This window comes from Canis aureus, chromosome 19, assembly GCF_053574225.1.
Source record: "Canis aureus isolate CA01 chromosome 19, VMU_Caureus_v.1.0, whole genome shotgun sequence".
NCBI classification, from domain to species: Eukaryota; Metazoa; Chordata; class Mammalia; order Carnivora; family Canidae; genus Canis; species Canis aureus.
The window spans coordinates 53,909,036-53,930,291 of NC_135629.1; the positions used below are offsets into that span (position 1 = coordinate 53,909,036).

The window sequence follows — 21,256 nt, forward strand, 5'->3', positions numbered from 1 at the left end:
GAAATGAGTGACAGGAAAAAAAAAAGCTGGAAATTTCTCAGGTATGTGGAATTTAAACACTACTTTTTTTTTTTATTTCAGTTAATATACAGGATTTTATTAGTTTCAGGTATGCAGTATAGTGACTCAGCACTTCCCTACGTGACTCAGTGCTCAGTGCTGCAATTCCGTATGAATTTTAGAGTCTCTTATTCCATCTCTGCAGAAATGGGCATTGGTATTCGGAGAGGGATTGTACTGAACCAGTAGACCATGCTGGGGAGTACTGCCATCTTAAGAGTGTCAAGTCTTCCACAAGCAGGGAGATGCCTTTCCATTTCCTTGGGTTTTTAAATTCCTTTAAGCATGTTTTGCAGTTCTCTGTATTTTATCATTTTTGATGCTATTGTAAATGGAATTTTTTAAAATTTCCTTGTCAATTGCTCATTGCTATTTTGTAGAAATGCAACTGATTTTCTTGTGTGTTGAACTTTTATTCTGCAAACTCTACTGGCTTTATTAGCTCTAATTGTGTGTGTGTGTTCTTCAGGATTCTCTATATATAAATGATCATGTCATTTGTGAATATCATTTATTCTTTCCCAACTCAATTACCTTCTTTATTTCCTTTTCTTGCCTAATTGCTCCCACTCCAGCATTGAGCACAGTGTTAAATGGAAGTGGTTAAGGTGGGCATCTTTTTCTTGTTTCTGATCTTAGGGGCACAGCTTTCAGCTTCACCACTGAGTGTGACATTCACTGTGGGCCTTTTTGTCTTTTTTGGTCTTTGTTTTTTTTTTTAATATTTATTTATTTATTCATTCATTCATTCATTCATTCATTCATTCATGAGAGACACAGGGAGAGAGAGAGAGAGGCGCAGAGACACAGGAAAAGAGAGAAGCAGGCTCTATGCAGGGAGCCTGATGTGGGACTCGATCCCTGGTCTCCTGGACCATGCCATGGGCCAAAGGTGGCGCTAAACTGCTGAGCCACCCGGGCTGCCCACTGTGGGTCTTTTTGTAAGTGCCCTTTACCATTTGAGGTTGAGGAAGTTTCTTTCCGTCCCTAGTTTGTTGAGTGCTCCTATCAAGAAAGGGTGTTGGATTTTGTCAAATGCTTTTACCTGCATCAGTTGAGGTGATCGTGTAGTTTTTCCTTCATTGTATTAATGTGCCATCTTAAATTGATTTTCAAATATTGAATTATCCTTGCATTCCCAAGACACATCTACTGTTCATGGTTTGTGATCCTTTTATTTATTTTTTTAAGATTATTTATTTATTTATGAGAGACAGAGAGAGAAAGAGGCAGAGACAGAGTCAGAGGGAGAAGCAGGCTCCATGCTGGGAACCCGATGTGGGACTTGATCCTGGAGCCCCAGGATCCTGCCCTGGGCCAAAGGCAGGCACCCAACTGCTGAGCCACCCAGGCATCCCATGTGATCCTTTTAATATACTCCTGGATTTCGCTTGCAACTCTGTGTTGAGGATTTTTTAAATTTAATTTAAATTCAATTTAGTGAACATATAGTGTATTTTTAGTTTGTGGGGTATATGTTGAGGATTTTTGCTTCCCTATTCACCAGGGATGTTGGTCTATAGTTCTCTTGCCATGTCTTTGCCTGGCTATGGTATCAAGGTACTGCTGATATCATAGAATAAAATGAGCTAGGATGTGTTCCCTCCTCTTCTATATTTTGAGAAGAGTTTGAGAAGGATTGGTGTTCATTCTTTTGATGTTTGGTAGAATTCAGCAGTGATGCCATCTGGTCCTGGATTTTCTTTGTGGGGTGGTTTTTGATTGCCGATGCAATCTCTTTACCTTCAATAGCCCTCTTCAGATTTTCTATTTCTTCCTGAGTCCATTTTGGTAGTTTGCTAGTTTCATTCAGATTATCTAATTAATTGGTATACAACTGTTCATAATATTCTAATCTTTTTTAAAAATTTCTGTAAGGGCAGTAGTTATGCCTCCCATCTTAAAAAAATATTTATTTATTTATTTATTTATTTATTTATTTATTTATTTATTTATTTATTTTTAAGTGATCTCTCTGCCTAGTGTGGGACTTGAACTGATGACCCCAAGATCAAGAGATGCATGCCCTACAGACTAAGCCAGCCAGGCATCCCTCCCCCATTTTCATTTCTGAGTTTAGTTACTTGTTTTTTTTCTCTTTCCTGGGTCCCAGTTTCATGTCATCTCAGCATTCATCAGATGCTATTGTAAGCCCATTGTTAGAAAAATAAAACTAAAATATCTCCATGACAGTAGGGACTAAATCTGTCTTGTTACTGTGTTGTAACTACCCAGCCTGGCACATAGTAGATTTTGGTAAACATTTCCTGAATTATTTCTTGTTGCTGTAGAGCATGAAAGGGACTAGAAAGGACCTTCCAAAAAAAAAAAAAGGACCTTCCTCACAGCTCCCGTAGGAAGACAAGCTACTATTCTTGAGTCTTCTCTTGTCTGGGCTAATGTCCCCACACTGCATCTTCTCATGACCTTGGCAGAGCTCAGATACAGACAGAACTGACCGCAACCCTCCCCCAGCTAACTCCGTCAGCAGCTCCCTAGCGCCCTTTTGATGAAGGTCACCCTTCTTGGCTCAGTAGGTGAGGCCCTGAATAGATAGTCTCCTCCCACCCCATCTTCCGCTACCCACCCCATCTCCCGCCCCAGCCATCCTGCACTTGGCAGGTCCCTCTGGCGTCCTGCTCTGTCTGACCTCTGCCTAACACCTGCTTGCCCTGCAGGTCTCCATTCAGTAGCTCTTCTCTCTGGAGACCTGGGGGTACCCTCTGCATCCCCACAGCCTGCACGCAGACATCCCTCTAGAATGTGGACCATGAATCCTGTGATTGTCCCCCCACCATCTGTGAGCCTCACATGGGGAGTGGTACGTCGATTATCTGTTCTCTCTCCAGCTCTCTGCATATCCTAGGGCACCCGCTTTAAAGCATAGCTTTTATTCCTTTTCAGATATGGTGAGGCTAACAGATCAGGAGGTGATGGCCACTAAAAAGATAGAATGCGGGGTGTGTGTGGGGGAGATAGAATGAGGAGGTGCCTGGGTGGCTCAGTCACCTGAGTGTCTGACTCTTATCTCCGGCTCAGGTCATGATCTCAAGGTCATGGGGATCAAGTGCCACATTGGGCCCTGTGCTCAGAGTGAAGTCGGCTTGAGATTCTCTCTCTCTCTCTGCCCCACCTCCTGCTCACATGTGTATGCTCTCTCTCTCTCTCTCAAAATAATAATAAAAGGATCGATTGCTACTCTCAGATCTCAAGAGGAGGGGGCACACCATGCCACACAGGGCCACATGGGGACAGCCCAGAGTTGGTCAGGAGGCAGAAGGGGTGAGGGAAGAACGTGGGTAAGAGCCTGTACTCTGTATTCTGTGAGAGGGAGTGGGTGAGGCAGCACATGCAGGCTCAGGCCTGGCTGGTTCGCATGATTTCAGCAGGCTCTGGGGTATAGGGGCCGTCCCTCAGTTGTCTAGTCTCTGGTTCTGGGATGATCAGGGCAGGAGACAGTGGCCATGAGTGAGATCCATAAAGGAGGGCACTCAGGCGTGGGCTCTGGACCCGCTGGTTTGCATATGGGAGGCGCACTCATGAGACAATTACTATCTCTAGGAATCTGCTAACCCTGGGAGGGGCAGGCCTTCTATCATCAAGTGGGCCCTGGCTATCAAAACATCATAAAAAAGACATGCTTGGAGCGCAGAGGATTTTTAGGGCAATGAAATACTCTGTATGGTACCATAAAGATGGATGCGTGTTTGTTGAAACGTACTAACAGATCAGGAGACGATGGCCATTAATGGTACTGTAGAATGTACAGTACCAGGTGTGGACCGTGAGGTAAACTATGGACTTTGGATGATAGTGATTTGTCAGTCAGGTTCACTGATAGTAACAAATGCACCGTCCAGTGTGGGATATTGATAACGAAAGCTGTCCATATGTGGGGCAAAGTGTATGGTGTGAAATCCCTGTATCTTCCCCTCAGCGTCACTGGAAGAATTAAACTGCTCTAAAAAAATAATAATAAGTCTTAATACAAAAACAAAACTGAAAAGAATCAGTGTAAAATAATGAACTGACAGGCATCTGTGGCGAGAACTGGCCAGCCCACCAGGTTAGACACTAGCTGCCACGTGTGGCTAATAGGCTGCAAAATGTACAATCAAGATTTACTATGTCAAAAAGGGTCGGGGCATCTGATTAACTGTTCTTATTTGATCATAATGGATCATATTAACATGTGGAAATGATAATATTGTTATAGATAGGGTTATATAAAATAGAATATTAAAAACTGTTTTAAAGACATGCTTTTTTAAAAAAAAAAAGTTATTTATTTGACAGAGAGGAAGAGCAAGGGGGAGAGGCAGAGGGAGGAGCAGACTCCCCTGCTGAGCAGGGATCCCCAACTGGGGCTCGATCCCAGGATCCCTGAGATCATGACCAAGCTGAAGGCAACTGCTTAACGGACTGAGCCACCCAGGTGCCCCAAGACATGATTAATCCAGCCCCCAATCAGTACATGCAGAATGAAGGGGTCAGAGCTGAGCTTGGAATCCAGCCCTGTTTACTTGAGGAGATGACTTAGCCTCTCTGAGCTGTAGTTGGTTGTGTTTTCCCTGTAAAATGGGGATGAATATTAATCCTATAGGGCGGTTGTCATCTCAGGCCAGTTTCTTCGGAGGAACCCAGCCCATCCCCAGTGTTTTCCTGTCACACCAGGATTTGTAGCAGTGTTCCTAATCTCAGGGTATCTTGCTTCATATTTGCAGCTTGTCTTGTCTCTTGTACCCTGGGACCATCTGTCTCCTTCACTGCTTTTCCCTGGCTCCCAGCCCAGTGCCTGGCATACAGTAGGCACTTGCTAAGTGTTTCCTGAATGAATAAGATAACAAATGGCCCCCAACAGATGTTCAGTGAGGATCCGTGACATCACTGTCATCTTTCATGGCTGGGACATATCTGCTTACTCACTGCTATCACCCTGGGGCCTAGCAAATGGCTGGCATGGAAGAGGCACCCAGAAAATCTGTGTGGAAGAGGTGAATGGAGTTCAGCAGCTTCACAGAGGGTCTCCTGGAGGGCGCTGTGGGCCTCTCCCCTCAGAGCCCACCACCCTTTCCATACCACCTCTGCCTCAAGCCCAGCCTGACAGGCTCGGCAATAGGCCACATTCCTAGCTGGGGCAGTCCAGCTAGCCTGTCCCCCACACGTCCAGTAGGAACAGGAGGAGCACCAGGACAGAGGCCAAGGCTGCCCAAATCAGTGCTGATGGCCCAAGTCCTTCTAGAGGGCCTGGCCCCCATCTGGATAGTCACTGCAGCTACCCCATGGAACACAGAGACCCCTGGTCAGCCTGAGAGGGGAAGCCCCTCAAAGCCAGCTTTCCAGGAGGCAGCAGGGTCAACCACATCAGGAACACAGCGAAAGGGGTCACACAGAGACAGTCTATAAATTAAGTCCCTGAAGGCCAGCCAGAGGCTTGCAAGACATCATGGAAAAACCCCTTTCCTCCCTCCAGTTGTCTGGTAACCACTGTGCATCTGGGCCAGAGGGAGAGGCCACTAGGCACAGCAGGAGTCCAGGCCTAGCACAACCGCAAGGTGTGGGGCCGTGGGGAGGTGAGGGGGAGAGGGCCCCTGGCTGCTGCTTTCAGAGGCCACCTGAGCAGGGTCCTGAAGGCACCAGAGGTTCAGGAGAGCTGTAAGCAGCACAGGGATCTAATACGCGACAGCAATTGCAGGAGGACCCTGCAGCTGGTGGCACTTCGCCAGTGCCCCTGTGCCTTTCTGATGACTCTCAGAGCTTCCCTGACCCTCTGTCTCCTCCTCTGTGAAGTGGGCCAACACTGGACACCTGGGAGGGTTCTCCAGCAGAGAAATGGGAGTCGGCCTCCAGAGGGCCTCGCTCGGTTCCCCACCACAGAGCCCATCCCCCCCACCGGGTCCACCTGTGTGCACTCACTGGCGGTTCCCTCCCGAGGAGGACTCCCCCAGAGCTGAGCTGGGCTCACGGAAGGAAGGCTTTCGCGGGCCCTTCCAACCTGCAGGCCCTGGCAGGTGGTCAGTCCCTCAGCTTGGCTCAGCTGCAGGCTGGAGACCACCCCCAACGGCCCTCGCGGTCGGGGCTGGGGACCGGGAGGCAGGAGGAGGCTTCGGGCCACCGCACCCCAGCGCGCCCCAGCTGCGCTCGCGTCACACCTGTAGGAGCCCACCCTTAGCGCCTCCAGCAGCTGGAGGAACAGAGGGGCGCCCTCCTTCCCGGTTCAGCCCCGATCGTGAGGACCTGGCCGTCACACGCCGCAGCTGCGGTCGTCAGGACCCAGGGCCTGAGCGTCCCGTCCGCCTCCCTGACACCTGCGCCGGCCCCAAGACGGCGCCAACACCTGTCCGCCCGCGCCCCGGTTCCTCGATCACCCTCCTCCCGGTGCAGCTGCGCGCGGGGCAAGCCGGGCGGGGCCGGGAGGGGAGCGGAGGTGGGCTCGCTCGCGGGGGACCCCGCCAGGTCTGGGTCACGCCACGTCTGGGCGGCTGCGGGCAGGCCGGGGCAGGGGGCCGGAGCGGAGAGGCCGCCGGGCCCGCCACGCCGCGTCCCCACGCCCCCAGCCACGCGGAGCCGCGTCCCGCCCCGCCGCCCCCACCCGGAGCAAGAGGTCGAGGGACTGGGGTCGCGCGGGGGCCCCGGGGGACGGCCACGGGACCGCGGGGCGCGGGAGGGGCGGGGCCAACAAGCCCCGCCCCTGCTTAGCCCCGCCCCGCGCTAAGGCCCCGCCCCAGAGCCTCGCGATTCCGCGCGGGGAGCGGGCCGTGGATGTCCGAAGTGGTCTAGCTACGGATGCAAGCGGTAACAAGGTACAAGTTCAAGGCCGTCAGCTGTGACGTCTCTGCGGAGCCCCCTTCCTGCGACAGCCCACTCCCACCCGTGGCGCCCCTGGCTCCGTGAGCCACGCTGACCCGCTGACCCGGGGGAAGGAAAAACGTGCCTGCTAGATGGGTCCGGCTTTGCTTCGTGCCGCCGTGCTTACCTGGGGCGAGCATTTCTTTGTTGTGGTGGTTGTTAGCATTTTTCTCAAGAGAATATTGGAGAAAATTCACGTACCTTACGCTGCACCCCTTGAAGTCTAAGGTTGTGGGGGCCCCGCCTGGCTGGCTCAGTGGGTGGGGCCTGGGACTCTGGGTCTCAGGGTTGCAGATTCAAGCTCCATGCTGGTGGGTTCCTGGCTGGCTCAGTCAGTTAAGCGTCAGACCCTCGATTTCAGCTCAGGTCATGATCTCAGAGTCTTGAAATCAGCCCCACTTGGGGCTCTGTGCTCAGTGGGGAGTCCGCTTGAGGATCCTCACTCTCCTGCCCCTTCCGCCACTTGCACTCTCTCTCTCTCTCAAATACATATATAAATTTTTTTTAAATAAAATATTAAAAAGGCAAGAAGAAAGTGGGTGCCTGGGTGGCCCAATCGGTTAAGTGTCTGCCTTTGGCTCAGGTCATCATCCCAGGGTCCTGGGATCGAGTCCTCCATGTGGTGGGAGTTGTGCTGGGTAAGAAGTCTGCTCCTCCCTTTCCCTCGACCCCTCCCCACTACTCGTGCTCACTCTCTAAGTAAATAAAATCTTAAAAAAAAAAAAAAAAGAAAGGGTACGGTTTGAGCATTTACTATATTCGCAGTTACAAACCCCTGTTCTCTCCCCTCCCAGCCCATGGCAACGACTGATTTTATTTTCTGTTTCTGTGGATTTGCTGGTTCTCAAAACCAGGGCATTTCTGTAGAGCTGTAAGGCTCCCCATTGTGCAAGGCAAAGGGTCTGGGCAGCCTGGGGCCTTTGGCACAAAGCAGAGAGATGTAGGCCCTGGTGTGCAGCAGGAGAGGGAGTGAAGGGAGGTGAGAGGGTGCTCTGGGGAGAAAGCAGGGGCGCTGAGAGGACTGGACCAGGGAAGAAGTCAAGGGGAGGGGGTCCTCCGGCAGCCAGCCTTCAAGTGGCCTGGGTAGGCTGGGTCTGTCTGTCTGTGTGGTTCTGCCTCTAATCACCGAGGGAGCCAACCCTCGTCTACATCCAAGCACTGGAGAGAGAAGAGAGCCAGTGTTTCCTGCCAGCTCTTTGAAGTAAGTCCCCTTGTCCCCAGGTGCCTACAACTCCCTCCAGGTGTACCTTGACATCTGAGAGAGGATCTAGAAAGAGAAAAAACGGGAGAAGCCCAAAGCAAAGGAGGTGGGAGGAGGGAAGGGGGAGGGTGGAAGAGGGAGGGTGGAGGAGAGCAGGAGGCCACAGGGTGGGGCCCCATCTATAAAGGTTGTGAAGTGTGTTGCCCTGCTGGGCTGGAGAGCTTGGATATACCCCAGCAGGCACAGCTCCTGAGACCCCAAGAGGCTTTGGTGAGTCCTCCCTCGATCTTGGCTTGACACGAGCCGTGCGCCCCACCAGCATGACTTGACCCTATTCTGTGCTGCCCATCTCCTTTGCAGAGGGCCCTGGGGTTGGACTTGAGGCAGTGGGGGTGTCCCCACTGCCTGCTGCTGTCCATCTGGGGTCCTCATCACCCCTACCTCTCCCATTATTCCTCAAGACACCCGAGGAGGAGGATCAGTCTGCGCTATGAACTTGTGGCTCCTGGTTTGCTTGGTGGCCAGCCTCATGGGTGCCTGGTCTACTGTCCACACTCAAGGTAACGTCTTGAGCCATACCTACCCTGCCTCCCCGGAGCCCTCCTCTCCCCATCCATCCTTCCTGCCCTCCTCCATTTGTCCCTCCTTTCCTCCAGAAACCTCCCCCATTCCGTCTCCACTACTGAATTCTGGCGGACAACACCCTCCCCCCCCAGGGATGTAGAACCTCCTGGCATTTGTGCAGCTCCCTGGGGATGCAGACTCCCCCCCAAGTCCTTTCTTCCAGAGATCCTGTGATGCCTCTTGCACCATCCGTGACACAAGGCCTCCCTGCTGGGACTTAGCCCAACCAGGGACTGTGGGGAGCAGAGACAGCTCCCAGGGGTGGCATAGCCGGGTACGGCCAGGGACACACTGCAGTGATGTGACCCAACAGGAGTAAGTCCCCCTCCACCCCCATAGACTACCCCGTGGTCTGGCTGAGAGTTACTACTCAGTCTTTATGAGCCCCGGTTTCCCCATCTACAAAGTGGGGCTCTGAATTCCCGCTGCAGAGACAGGACATGAAAATCCAATGGGCTGATATTTGCAAAACTCTTGGCCTAGGGCCCAGCAACAACAACGATAACCATTACTGTTATTAACAGGGAGTCTCTTCTCACTTCTCCCTCTACTGGGCATATGAGGATTTGGTGACCAAAGGCCAGTTCTGGGTATCTATCAAGAGCCCTGCCACTGTGTCCTATGTCCCCAGGATGTAGGACAGGGTCCCAGGGGAGGCAGCTGAGCCCCAGCACTGGCTGAGCAGGGTCCCTGGCTTGGTCAAAGCCCCATAGCCCACCCCACCCCCACCTGCCCTGCCTGCCCCACCTGCCCCTCACCAGGTCTGAGAGCCCTAGCCCTGCTTCCAGCTAACCTTACCTTTGCCCAGGATAGGGCTGGGCTTTTTTCCCATTGTCCTGCTATCAGAGACCCATCCCAGGAGCCAGGCCCAGCCCGGGGCCCTTTGATCCTGGGGGCAGAGTGGCCCCCTGGCCTGCCTGGTACTGCAGCCCAGGGTCCTTCTGACACCACTACCCCTTGCCCTCTGGGGCCAGGGCTTAGAGATGCAGGGGAGTGCTCAAGCCCTCCTGCTCCCCCATCCTTGCCAGAGCTCAGGGGTCAGCAGAGGGATGGGTCTCAGAGAGCCCTGAAGGCCTCTGCACCACCTGCCACTTTAGGTTCACTTGCTTACCCTGCCGGGGGGGGGGGGGGGGGTGGAGGGGGGGCCCTGCTGACACCAGCAGCTCCTCCTCCAAGCATACCCCGCTCTAGGTCCCTGCTCTTCCCCCTCCCAGCACAGATCGACCTCTGGGTCTCCCCACCAGGCTGGGAGATCCCCATGACAGCCCTGGGTCCAATTCCCCTCTGAGTCTGTCTACACATCTTGCACCCAGCAGGAACTCGAAATGCTTTCTTCGACCGACGCCTAAAGGAACAGAGACCTCCTGGTTTCTGGCCTGGTGACTGAGTGGTCACTCTGATGGGGAAGAGAGGCAGAGGCAGATGGTTTATAGAAGGGCCTGGGTGGGGAGTGCTGGCCCCTGGCCCACCCCTCAGGGGGTTACATCTACGCTCCTTGCCCTAGAACAGGAGTGGGAGTGGCTTTGGCCCCTCATTCATGTTGTGGTCCTGGGCCCTTCCCAGCCCATGGACCCCCTCCAACTCCTGCCAGCTGCCCCCCTATCAGGGGCCAAAGGTGAGCCAAGTTGGCCTCCTTATCAGCTGGGCTGTCTCTCGGCCTCCGCTGGGCCTGGGAGGGCTGTGGTATGTCTGCGGGTGCCTGCGTCTATGGCCGTCCTCGCGGAGCGCATGTGCACGTGCACGCGAGACACGAGCCCATGGGTCGTGCTTGCAGGTGTCTCCGAGGACTGCTGCTTAGCCTACCACCACCGTGCTAGGCCCCGCCTGCTCATGCGTGCCCAGGGCTACCAGCGCCAGGAAGTGAGCGGGAGCTGCAACCTGCCTGCTGTGATGTGAGTACGACTGTGGGAGGGGAGCCCGTGTGGAGGGGGTGGGGTTGGGGTGTGTGTCTCGTCCACGACTTTGCTCCCTGCTCACACCCTACCCTGGGAACCCTCTCGCCCCCTCCCCCCACAGATTCTTCTTCCCGAAAAACAAGATGCTGTGTGTGAACCCAAGAGTCAACTGGTTGCCAAATGTGTTTAAGTTTCTGGATAATCGGAACAACACCCACTCAAAGCAGCACCTAGGCTCCCGGAGAAACCTCCAAGGTGGGTGAGACCCACGCCCAGCATCTAAGAGGCCAACCCCTCCCTGCTGTGGGCTCCTGGGCTTCTCAACCCCCAAGGAGGGGACTGCAGTCCAGCGTGCCGACAGCTGCCTCCACCCCAAAGGGGGCCAATGGCTGGTGAGTGGAGACTGAGTGCATGACCGACTTTTTTAGCCAAGACTTTTTCTTAATTGTTAGAGATGGCAAACTCAAGCAAATGGGAAACTCATCCGCTCAAGTAACCAGCCAACGGCTTCAGGCTTGGGTGGATCCAGGTGCTCAAAGGGTATGGGTAGAGCTCTCATCTATTTCTTTCTCTCTTGGACAGACTCCCATCTGGGAGGTCAGAGGTCGAACACTGGAATGTCCAGGCTAGCACACTCCAAGTCCAAGTCCAGCAGGTCCACCAGAAGCAACAAGAAGAAAACTTCCTTCCTGAACATGGCTAATCCAGGTAAGGACTCTGATCATCCCTGCTGAGGAATGAGAGCTTCCGATCAGCACAGACTGGGTGAGCACCTGGACTCCCTTCCAGGACCAAGGAGGTTGGGTCTGGGGTCAGCCCTGCAGGCCGACACTTGGGTGGCTGTTCACTACCCTAACCCAGCTTCACTGCAATCCCGGTCACCTGCTGGCCTCTCCAATCCCCCCTGCAGGACCGTGAGCACGTGCGTCTTCAGGATTAGCCCCACATGAAATGGGCTGGACCTTTCTCTCTCTACCACATCTGTCCCCTGGGGCTCTGGGTACCCCAGCCTCCCTGTCATTTGGGCCAGATCTCCGTGGCCTGTGCCTGAGCCTACAGCTGGCTCCCCCTGCTGTCACCCCTGGCACATCCTGCTCCTTGGGCAGCTGGAAGGAAGGAGCTGACCTTACTTACCTCAAGCCTGCTCCAGGAACCAGTCAGCGCCGGGCAATGGGGTCTTGCCGTGGATCATTGGCAATACATGGCCCACCTGTAGCCCCTTGCCACCCACCCTGGGCCACGCCTGCCTGTGTCCTTCTGGGTCCTTGCAGAGCACCAGTCCGTCCAGGGTTGCTCCTCCCAGGCCATGATTTTCTATGGTTTTTAAATAAATATTTGGTGTGATGCCACTCCTGTCTGTCGCGTCTCATTATGGGGTGTGAGGTGCTGCCCCAGTCTGTGTTGAAGCCCCTGGGACCATCCCACCCCTGGACCTGAGCTGACAGTCCTCACAGCTAATGGCTCCTGGGGGGCAGTCCTCACAGCTAATGGCTCCCCTGGGGCTCCTGGGGCCCAGGTGCAAGTCCAGCTGGTGACCCTGAGCAAACTGCTCACTCTTCTTGGCACCTCTTTCCTCGCCTCTAAACCAGGGGTCCCTGAGCTTGTTCTGCTCAGATCCCTGGGCTATATATAGTGAGACTGGCTGCTGCAGAGGAGCCCTCTGCAAGCTCCTGACAGGAGTCCAGAAAAGCTCCTGTTAAGTCAAGTGGACCAGAACTGGGCTGAGAATAGAGCCCCAGCACCAGACTCTAGTGACCAGTCTGCAGGGAGAGACAGGGCCACACTTCAGGGGCCAGGTCACTGTCCTGTCCTCAGGCAGCCTGTCTCCGCCATGAGAGAACATTCCAGATGAAAACCAAATGCTCCATCTCTAAAGGACAAGAGGCGGTCTGGGGTCACTGGGTCACACCTGCGCCCCACTAGGCTCTGTAGACGACTCGGGCTGATTCTACAAACTCTCTAAGCCTTGCTTCCACCCCCTGTGAAATGGGTGACGTCACTGCTTTTCTCATACAAGTTATTGGGGACTAAGTACACTAGTATCAGGGTGCACCTGGCTGGGTCTGTAGAGCATGTGACCCTTGACATCCGGGTTGTAAGTTCCAGCCCCACGCTGGGTATAGAGATTATTTTTAAAATGAACTAATTATTATTATTTTTTAAGTACTACCGTCTGTGCCACGCACAGCATGCGCATGTGTGGACCACACATCGATGGTTTCCTGGCGTCGAGCTGGGCTGCTGGGTCAGGTAGATGCAGCCTAGCCCGGAACCGGGCAGGATGGCCCGGCTGGGGGACAGCAGCGAGGCTGGCGCAGCTGCCCTATTTTGAACCCCGGCTCTGCTACCTGCAAGCTGTAGTCCCCTTGGCCAGCTTGCTTAACCTCTGCGAGCCAGTTCTCCAGTCTGTAAAGTGGGGATGAGCATACCAGCCCCTATTCCCCACAGTTGCGATGACAACTAAACCAGTTCAGCAGGAATGGTGACCTGGCACGTCGTGTGTGGTCAGGCAGCAAGAGCCGAGAGCTGTTGTCGTCAGTACTAGCAGACCCACGAGGGCTTGCGGTGGTGGCCACCCGCAGCCTGGCTCTGTGCCACTCATGGGTGGCAAGTCTGCAGAACCCGCCTGCACCCTGGGACCGTGTCCCCCACTTCCTCAGGTGGAAGGTGACCTTCACCTGTGTCTTACCTGCCCGCTTTCTCCTCAGAGCCCCGGGCTGAAGTCCAGCCTTCCAAAGCTCCCACCCCTGAGGCCTCTTGCTCCCTGACCCAGGGGCCCAACCTGGCCCTGCTGACGGCAGCGTCTCCTGACTTCCAGAACACGCCAAAGAGGCCGATGTAACCCAAAATAACTTTATTGTCGTCTCTGCTTCTGATATAAAAGCACCTCGGCATCCTAGCCCACCTGACCAGGGGCCTGGGGAATGACTGTGTGTCACCAACCCCAGCCGGGGCCCCACGGGCTCTTTGGCTTGGAGGGTCCAGCCCCAGGCCCACCCAGCCGCCCGTTCCCGGGGCCCACTGGCCCCTGGGGGAGAGCCACAGCGCACAGTGCAGAAGTGAACGCCTGAGATTGACCAGATTTAGGGAATCGCAGGCCCCTCCTTGCCCCTGGTTGGCGGGGGAAGGTGCATGCTGCAGCTTCCGGCAGTCTCTAGGGAAGACTGAAGGTTGGGGTCCCCCTAGGCAGCGGCTGGGTTCGCCTGAGGTCGCAGAATCGTATGTTACTCTTCCTGAGTTTTGGGGTTCCACCTGGTCAGCGATCCCATTGCCGGTGGGATCAGTCCCTCCACTCCAGAATCTGGCACTCTGAAGAGGAGGAGGAGTAGGGGCCCTGGGGCACACCTCCACACCAGATGTGCAGCGAGCGGAGTGACCTCAGTTTCCCCAAAATCCCGCCGGAAGAGGCAAGGATGGGGCAGTGCCCGTGCAGGGGTCCAGAGAGGGGGCTGCGGGAGGGGCCTGGGTCCGGCGGCGGGTGCGGGCTCCTTTCAGCTACAGCAGCTGCAGCTGTACCTTTAACCGCAAGGCCCCGCCGCTGGGCACCCGCTGCCCCTCCGGCCAGGTGCCCCAGGGCCCTGCCACGCTCACCACCTCCAGCCGGTAGGTTCCAGGCCCGGGCCTGCGACGCCCCAGCTGCAGGGAGCTGAGGCCCTGGAGGTGATGCATGCAGAAGAAACCTGGCCCGTTGCCGCGGGAGATGACATAGTGGACCCGTCCCCCCAGGCTCTCCAGTGCTGGCCGCAGCTCCAGGATGTGCCCAGCGGGGCTCAGGCGGGAGAGGTTCAGGCCCAAGGTCAGCAGGGCCTCGGAGTCAAGGCTGGCCAGGCTCACCTGTGGGCAAAGACCAGGCAGGTGATGGTCAGGTGGGGAGGATGGGAATGCAGTGGGTAGGGGCCACAGGGTCACGGCCAAGGGGAGATTTCAGCCAGTCTCTCAAGTGGAGGACAATCTGGAACCCTCTCCGCCCTGACCTCTGTCTAGGCCTCCATCTGCAAGGCCGAGCCTCAGCTTGGGCCACAGACAGAGGCATGAGGATGGCGGAGGCTGGTCCCCCAGTGGAAAGCAAAGATGGGCAGGTAGACGCTCAGGCCTACACAGTGAGAGACGCACGAGACCAGAGGAGCTGCTGGATAGCTTTCCGGTTTCCGGGGTGGGGGAGGGGGTGGGTTACTACGCTTCCTGCATCTGGGCTCTTTGAGAGCACCCTGTGTGTAGATGACAAACCCCTCTTTATGCGAGCGGCTCTGAGTGCGCTCCTGGTCCTGGCAGCCAGACAGGGCCCTGAATAAGCCAGTGGCCTCAATGGCAGGCTGACCCGGGCTGGGTGACGGGCTGGGTGACAGGCTGGGTGACGTAGCCAGTCCTACAGGAGGTGATCTGTTTTCTCCTCGGGTCTGGGCAGGGCTGGGTTTGTTCCCTGCCTCATTTACATGATGAGGAGTGCTTGATGGTTGGGCTCCTGTGAAAGCTCTTCCTCTTACCCCGCCCCTGGGTTCTGGGGCCTAGGCCCTGGCCCAGGGAGTGTTGCTCAGACGTGCGCTCTTGCTGACACCTGCTGGCAGTTAGTGGGTATTGCAGGCAAAGCCCCAGGGCCAGCCCACCTCAGCCCAGATTCGCTGGGGGGGCGCCCATCCCAGGAGCCCCCACAACCACTGCATTCACTCACTACAGACACAGCTTACAGAAAACAGTGGTAACGATGGGGTTACAGATACGGCCACTCTTTTCCAGGAAAAGGGAAAAAAAGCAAAAGTAATAAGGAAAAGAAGGCAAAGTAATAGACTCATATTTCATTAATAATGAGAGCCCTCAGACCCACCATTCCTATCTCATTCCTGCCTTCATTCTGCCCCACCTGGTCACCATGGGTGCTGCGCCGTGGCCGGTCACGAGCAGGGAGGCCATTGATCTTGCATTCATAGCAGGCTTCGGACAAGAGCAGCTCTTCCTCGTCCGAGGTCTCCTGGGGTCCGGGGCTGAAGCCCAAGCCAGAGACACAGTGCCTGGGCCAGGACAAGGGGGTGGTGGGTCTTCAGGGGCAGGCTGGTGGGGTCTCCCCAGCCACCCTCTCCAGCCCCCACTCTCCGTTCAGAGCCACACTGCTTGTGGGGATGGGTGCTGGCGTGTAAATGAGCAGGTGTGCCTTTGCATGCACCGACACAAGAGATGTGTGTATATGTGCATGAACCCCTTAGCTTACTGGGCACAGATGTGAACCTGCAGGCACCCCAGGACACGGATGCATGCACACTGAGAGTGCCTAAGGGTGCCCAGGCGTGTTGGCATAGGTGTGAGTCATGCATGTGCTCAAGGGTATTGCAGAGAAGTGTGCATCTACCACTGTGCACCTGCAAGTATACAGGAATACCATGAAGGCCATGACACCAAATTGGGGTGTGAGCCTGAGTGTGCACCGATACAAGTGCTGTGAGGCTCTGTGCTCAGGTCTCTGGGCACATGTGTGTAAATGCATGAGTACATGGGTTCACGTGTGTGTGTGCATGCTCTCGCAGGGTTTGGGAACCCGTGGCCACCCTGCTCAAGCCCCTTACCCTTGCCCAGCCCGGAAGTAGCCTTGGGGGCAGCCGCACAGGAAGCCGCCAGGGGTGTTGGCGCAGCCGTAGCTACAGGGGCTGCCCCGTGCGGCACATTCGTCTACATCCTGGCAGCCCCCCAGGGCCTGGTCAAAGTCAAAGCCAGAGGGGCAGACGCAGCGGAAGCCACCCAGCGTGTTGTGGCAGGAGGCGCTGCCGCAGGCCGCAGGTGACAGCACACACTCGTTTTCGTCTGTTGAGTGGGAGAGAGCCACAGAGAGAAAACGTGGGGCGCAGGAAGGCGGCCTTTGCACCCCCAGATCCCCTTCCCGCAGCTCAGTCCGCACTCAGTTAACTCCGGCTCCTCCTTCAGAGCCCTGGGTCATCGTCAACCTCCATCAGGCTCTCCACCAGCCTGGGGGGTCTAGGGCGGACTAGGTCGGCCTCTCCCCCTACACTTCTTGACTCCCCCAGCCTTATAGTTGTCCTTCAAAGCATTTCTCCAAACTTCCCAGAAATCTGAAATGGTGGGATGATCTGGAACGCAGTTTCTTACTTGGCACTAGTGACATTTGGAACCGGGTCATTCTGTGGTGGGGGCTGTCCTGTGTACCATTCAACATTGCGTGGCATCCTTGGCCCGCACTCACTAGGTGCCAGGAGCACCCGCCTCCCTGTCGTGATGAGCAGAATGTCTCCAAGATACTTCAACATGTCCCCAAAGGGGCAGAACCATTCACTGATGAGAACCACCGGCCTAATTAACCCCTGTCCCCGCCACTAGGGTAGACACCCCGAGAGCAGGGCTGGCATCTGCTCCTTGGCCCACTTTTGCAGCCTCAGGGCCTGATGCAAGGTGGGTCCCAGGCAAGCCAGAGCTGACAGAGGGAGGGATGAGTGTGCAGCGGGGGAGGCCGGCACACCAGGAGGGACGGGCGTGGAGGCCAAGGTCTGCGTGGTCCCCTCCCCAGGGGCCAGACGCCACAGGGCAGGGGAAAGATGGACAATTTAGCCTTGGACCCACCATCGGGGCAGGAGGAGGGACCAGAGAGAAGGCGGTGTCAGAGAGGCGGCGGCGGGAGGGCAGGGACAGCCGCCCCAGAGAGGCGGAGGGAGGAGGGTGTCCGGGAGCAGCAGGCAGCGGTGGTGCAGGGGCAGGGGAGGCGGGAGGTCTCCAGAGAGCAGGCCCCACAGGGGCAGAGAGTGAAAGCCAGACTGCAGGGGAGGAGCAGAGAGAGGTGGTAAGGATGAGGCTGCCCTCGGGAGGGACCGGAGCACAAAGAGAAGCATGCGATGGAGAAGACGGGGTGCAGAAGGCCAGTCCCCCAGGCTGAGGGCCTCTGCAACGACCGTGGCAAAGATGGGCACGCACGCTCCGGTCGCCCACTGCCACGCTCAGGGCAGGCATCGCTGATCGATCGGGCGCTGACTCAGAATCCTTCGCAGCTGAGCCCTCCGGGCCACCACTCCCTACGAACCGGACTTGAACTTTGCCATTGCCCTGCGGCCCCCGGACTCCCCAGCAGTGGGCTGGGGGACGCGCTACCTCCCAGGCCGGCCCATCTGTCCTCTAGGTAGTTGTGCCTGTCACGGGGTCCTGGGTGGGAGTGGATTCCAGTTGCCTGCCCCGACAGATTCTGATGCCCCCCCACCCCCCGCCGTCCCGTACCTCCCAGTCCTGGACACTCACCCACACACTGGCTCCACTGGGAGTGCGGGGTGAAGCCCTGGGGGCAGCCACAGCGGTAGCCCCCCAGCTCATTCTGACAGCCGTGCTGGCAGCGATGGGGCCCGTCACACTCGTCCACGTCTGCGAGACACAGACAGGGCCAGCGGGCTCGCCGGGCGGCCCCCCACCCTGGGGCGCAGCCGGGGGTCTGGACCCCACCCAAAGCCCAGCTCTACCTTCACAGCCACGGCCTGAGCTGTCCGGGGCGAAGCCTTGGTGGCACTCGCAGCTGAAGCTGCCTGGTGTGTTGTGGCAGCGCCCGCGAGGGCCACACGGGCCAGGCTGAGCCAAGCACTCGTCATTGTCTGCAGGGGACACAGAACGGGCAGGACGGCCTGGCGGTTAGGGGATTTGTGTCGGGCCCATTGCCTGATGGATGGTGTGGCTTTGGGCAAGTCACTGATTCTCTCTGTGCCTCGGTTTCCCCTTCTGTGAAATGAGATCCGTAACTGTCCCGCCTCACAGAACTGCCCTGAATGGGCGAGATGACGCACATCGCACATCGAGGACTTCGTCTGAATCGCTCCTGCCCGCCTCCAGAGCTGTGTGAGTGGAGGGGGTGGGGGTGGGGGGGCTGACTGGCCCTCTGCGGGCCTGCTGCCCCAGCTACGGCTTCTCCTGGCTGCTGTTTCCGTGACACTGACATCATCGCATAAAGGACTTGGGATGGCACCGAGCATAGGAGTAAAAGATGAACAAAAACCCCTTTCCTGGGGTTACCAGTGCCCTCTGTCCTCCTGGAAACGCAACAATCACAAGATGTCGACCCGAGTTATCGATGGAATGTGGGCGCCCCCACCAAAGCCTCGCGAATTCGTATGTTGAAGCCCTAACGCACAGAGTGATGGTATTTGGAGGCGGCACCTTTGGGAGGTGCTTTAGAGCAAGTTTAGGGGAGCTCGTGAGGGTGAGGCCCTGAGGATGGCGTGAGTGCTCTTGTAAGAAGAGACACCAGAGAGCTTGCGCCCTCTCTGCCATGTGAGCACACAGCGGAGGGCAGCTGTCTGCAAGCCAAGAGGAGAGCCCTTAGCGGAAACCCCCCCGTCCTGGCACCCTGACCTTGGCCTTGCAGCCTCCCGAACCGTGAGCACTACGTGTCGTTGCTTAAGCGCTCCGGTCTAGGGTGTTCTGTTCCAGCCGGGCAAGCAGAGACGAGGCTGGTTACCCGACAACGATGCTACGGTGGTAACGGCCCACGCTGGGGCTTGCGGGGGGGCAGGGGGGTGCACCACACATTCCTGGCAGGCGACCCTAGCTTTGGCCTCCTAGAGTATGAAGATTCCTGACACTAGACACTTCCCGTTGGGGACCTCCTGAAATCTCTCTTGGGGACAAGACACTGGGGACGTGCGGCTTCTAAGCCAGAGGGGCTCCTGTATCTGCTCGTGGGCTCATCCCTCCTGTCTGAGCGGTCCCTTGAGGGGCCACAGAGAGCAGCCCTGGATTCCCGCCAGGATCCCCCCAGAGAGAAGCATCTGGAACTACTGTGGTTTCTTTCCCTTGCACGCAGCAAAGCAAACCAAGCGTCAGGTGGCCGGGTGCCTACATGGTCCTGTCAGTTTGATCTTCTGGTTCAGTCATCAGCGAACAGAGGCCCTGAGACCCAAGTCTGGCCCATTGGCTGTTTTTCGTAAAATAAATTTTATTGGCACGTGGCTACGCACATTCATTTATGATGATGCACTGTCTATGGCTGCTTTTGATCTACAAACGCAAGGCTGAGGATTTTCAACAAAGGCTGCATGGATCACAAGCCCGAAAATATCTACTGTTGGCCCTTTTATAGAAAAAATTTGCCGACCTCTGAGCTAGTTAGCCCAAGCCCACCCACGAGGAGTGCAGGCTATACAGGTGTTCCTTATGGGTGATCTGGAGCCTTCGATCTGTGGGAGAGGAGACCCACGTGAGCTGGCCGGGTGCATAGGGTGAGTGCACACATGCCAATGCCACGTTAGGTGTGCTCCTCTTCGGAGACAGGGTAAATAACTTTACTGCGCAGAGAAAGGGAAACGCATCTCGTTTCAAGGCTCAGAAGGCTCTTCCCCACATGGACACACCGCTCGCTTCCTCACTTCCTTCAGCCCTTTGTAAAATGTCTCTTTTGATGAGGCTTCTCCTGATCCCTGGGTGAAAAACTGCAGCCTTCCCAATCTCGTTGCTCCGCTTTAGTTTTTCTTTCTGTCACACGTCACCTTCCAACACGCTATAGTGTACCTTGTTGTCTGCTTCTGTCTGGATTCCCTGCTGGCGGGGACTGTCCGTGACAATAGCAAGCTTGCCTCTTGCTAGAGGGCAAGGCAAATGGCTTCTAGAAAGGGACAGCTAGGGGATCCCTGGGTGACTCAGTGGTTTAGCGCCTGCCTTCTGCCCTGGAGTCCCAGGATCGGGTCCCACGTTGGGGTCCCTGCATGGAGCCTGCTTCTCCCTCTGCCTGTGTTTCTGCCTCCCTCTCTCTGTGTGTCTCTCATGAATAAATAGATAAAATCTTTTTTAAAAAAATAGAAAGGGACAGCTAGGAAATATGTGTGACTTTGTTGCAACTACTTGACTCTGGCTCTGCTGTTGTAGCGCAAAAGCAGCCACAGACCCTATGTGAACGAATGGGCGTGACTGTGTACCAATAAAACTTTATTAACAAAAAGCAGGTAGGGGGCTGGGCCCAACCTAGGGGTTGGAGTCTGCAGACCTTTGGCCTAGAGCCCTACCTAGTGCACAGTGGGTCTCAGGAAGTGCTGGCTGAGTGGGTTAGTGGGAGCCTGAGTGGGGCCACCCGTGGCTGCGCTTGGCCCTCAGAGGAGGTCTGGTTCTCCCAGGCCACCAGACACTAAAAAGTGATGGGAGTGGTTGACGCCCCTGTAGCCTTGGCTTCTGAACCAACTCCCCCTCTGGACCCTGTGAGCCCCTGGGATTTCAGGAGCACCCTGGGGAGACCCTAGGAGAGAGACCCGGCAGGGACAAAGGTAGGTGTCCTGGGCCAAGGTCAGAGGGAGTCCTCAGGGCAGGGCCCCATGTCCCCAGGGTAAGGAAGGAGATTGCTACCAGGACATGAGCACCAACAGAGCAAGGACTTTGTTCTGATCACCCCTGTGTCCCCGATGTCTGGCACACGCCAGGCGCTTGCTACTTATTTGGGAAACGAGTGAAGGCCAGTGCCACGTGCCAGCTGCTGGGAGCGGGGAGGGGACTCACCAAGGCAGGCCTGGCGGTGCTGGGTGAAGCCGGGGGGACAGTGGCAGGTGAAGGAGCCGATGGTGTTGACGCAGAAGAACTGGCAGTTATGTTGCCTGGAGGAGCACTCGTCCAGGTCTGCGGCACAGACGGTCCCCGCGGGCTCAGGACAGGGCCTCCCGGGGCTGGGGGC

At 56.2% G+C, this 21,256-nt stretch overlaps 2 protein-coding genes across 10 annotated transcripts in view; one reads left to right on the top strand and one right to left on the bottom strand.

Moving 5' to 3' along the window:
* CCL25 (C-C motif chemokine ligand 25) overlaps positions 1–11,968 on the top strand; it is a 32,892-nt gene extending 20,924 nt beyond the window's left edge. For 4 of the 9 annotated variants that reach the window (XM_077860154.1, XM_077860155.1, XM_077860157.1 and 1 more), the window contains 5 exons: positions 8,572–8,670; positions 10,509–10,626; positions 10,751–10,884; positions 11,212–11,337; positions 11,540–11,968. In XM_077860154.1, the coding sequence (XP_077716280.1) occupies positions 8,572–8,670; positions 10,509–10,626; positions 10,751–10,884; positions 11,212–11,337; positions 11,540–11,547 (485 nt within the window). In that variant the 3' untranslated portion in view covers positions 11,548–11,968. Of the gene's footprint in view, positions 1–6,768; positions 8,111–8,297; positions 8,671–10,508; positions 10,627–10,750; positions 10,885–11,211; positions 11,338–11,539 lie in introns of those variants that run through there. The other 5 variants (XM_077860161.1, XM_077860159.1, XM_077860158.1 and 2 more) reach the window with 5 other exon arrangements.
* A 1,500-nt stretch (positions 11,969–13,468) lies between these two features.
* FBN3 (fibrillin 3) overlaps positions 13,469–21,256 on the bottom strand; it is a 52,936-nt gene continuing 45,148 nt past the window's right edge. The window contains exons 58-63 of the mRNA XM_077860200.1: positions 21,085–21,201; positions 18,072–18,200; positions 17,857–17,976; positions 16,185–16,419; positions 15,488–15,635; positions 13,469–14,463 (exon numbers count right to left, since the gene is read on the bottom strand). Of these exons, the coding sequence (XP_077716326.1) occupies positions 14,125–14,463; positions 15,488–15,635; positions 16,185–16,419; positions 17,857–17,976; positions 18,072–18,200; positions 21,085–21,201 (1,088 nt within the window). The 3' untranslated portion in view covers positions 13,469–14,124. The remainder of the gene's footprint in view (positions 14,464–15,487; positions 15,636–16,184; positions 16,420–17,856; positions 17,977–18,071; positions 18,201–21,084; positions 21,202–21,256) is intronic.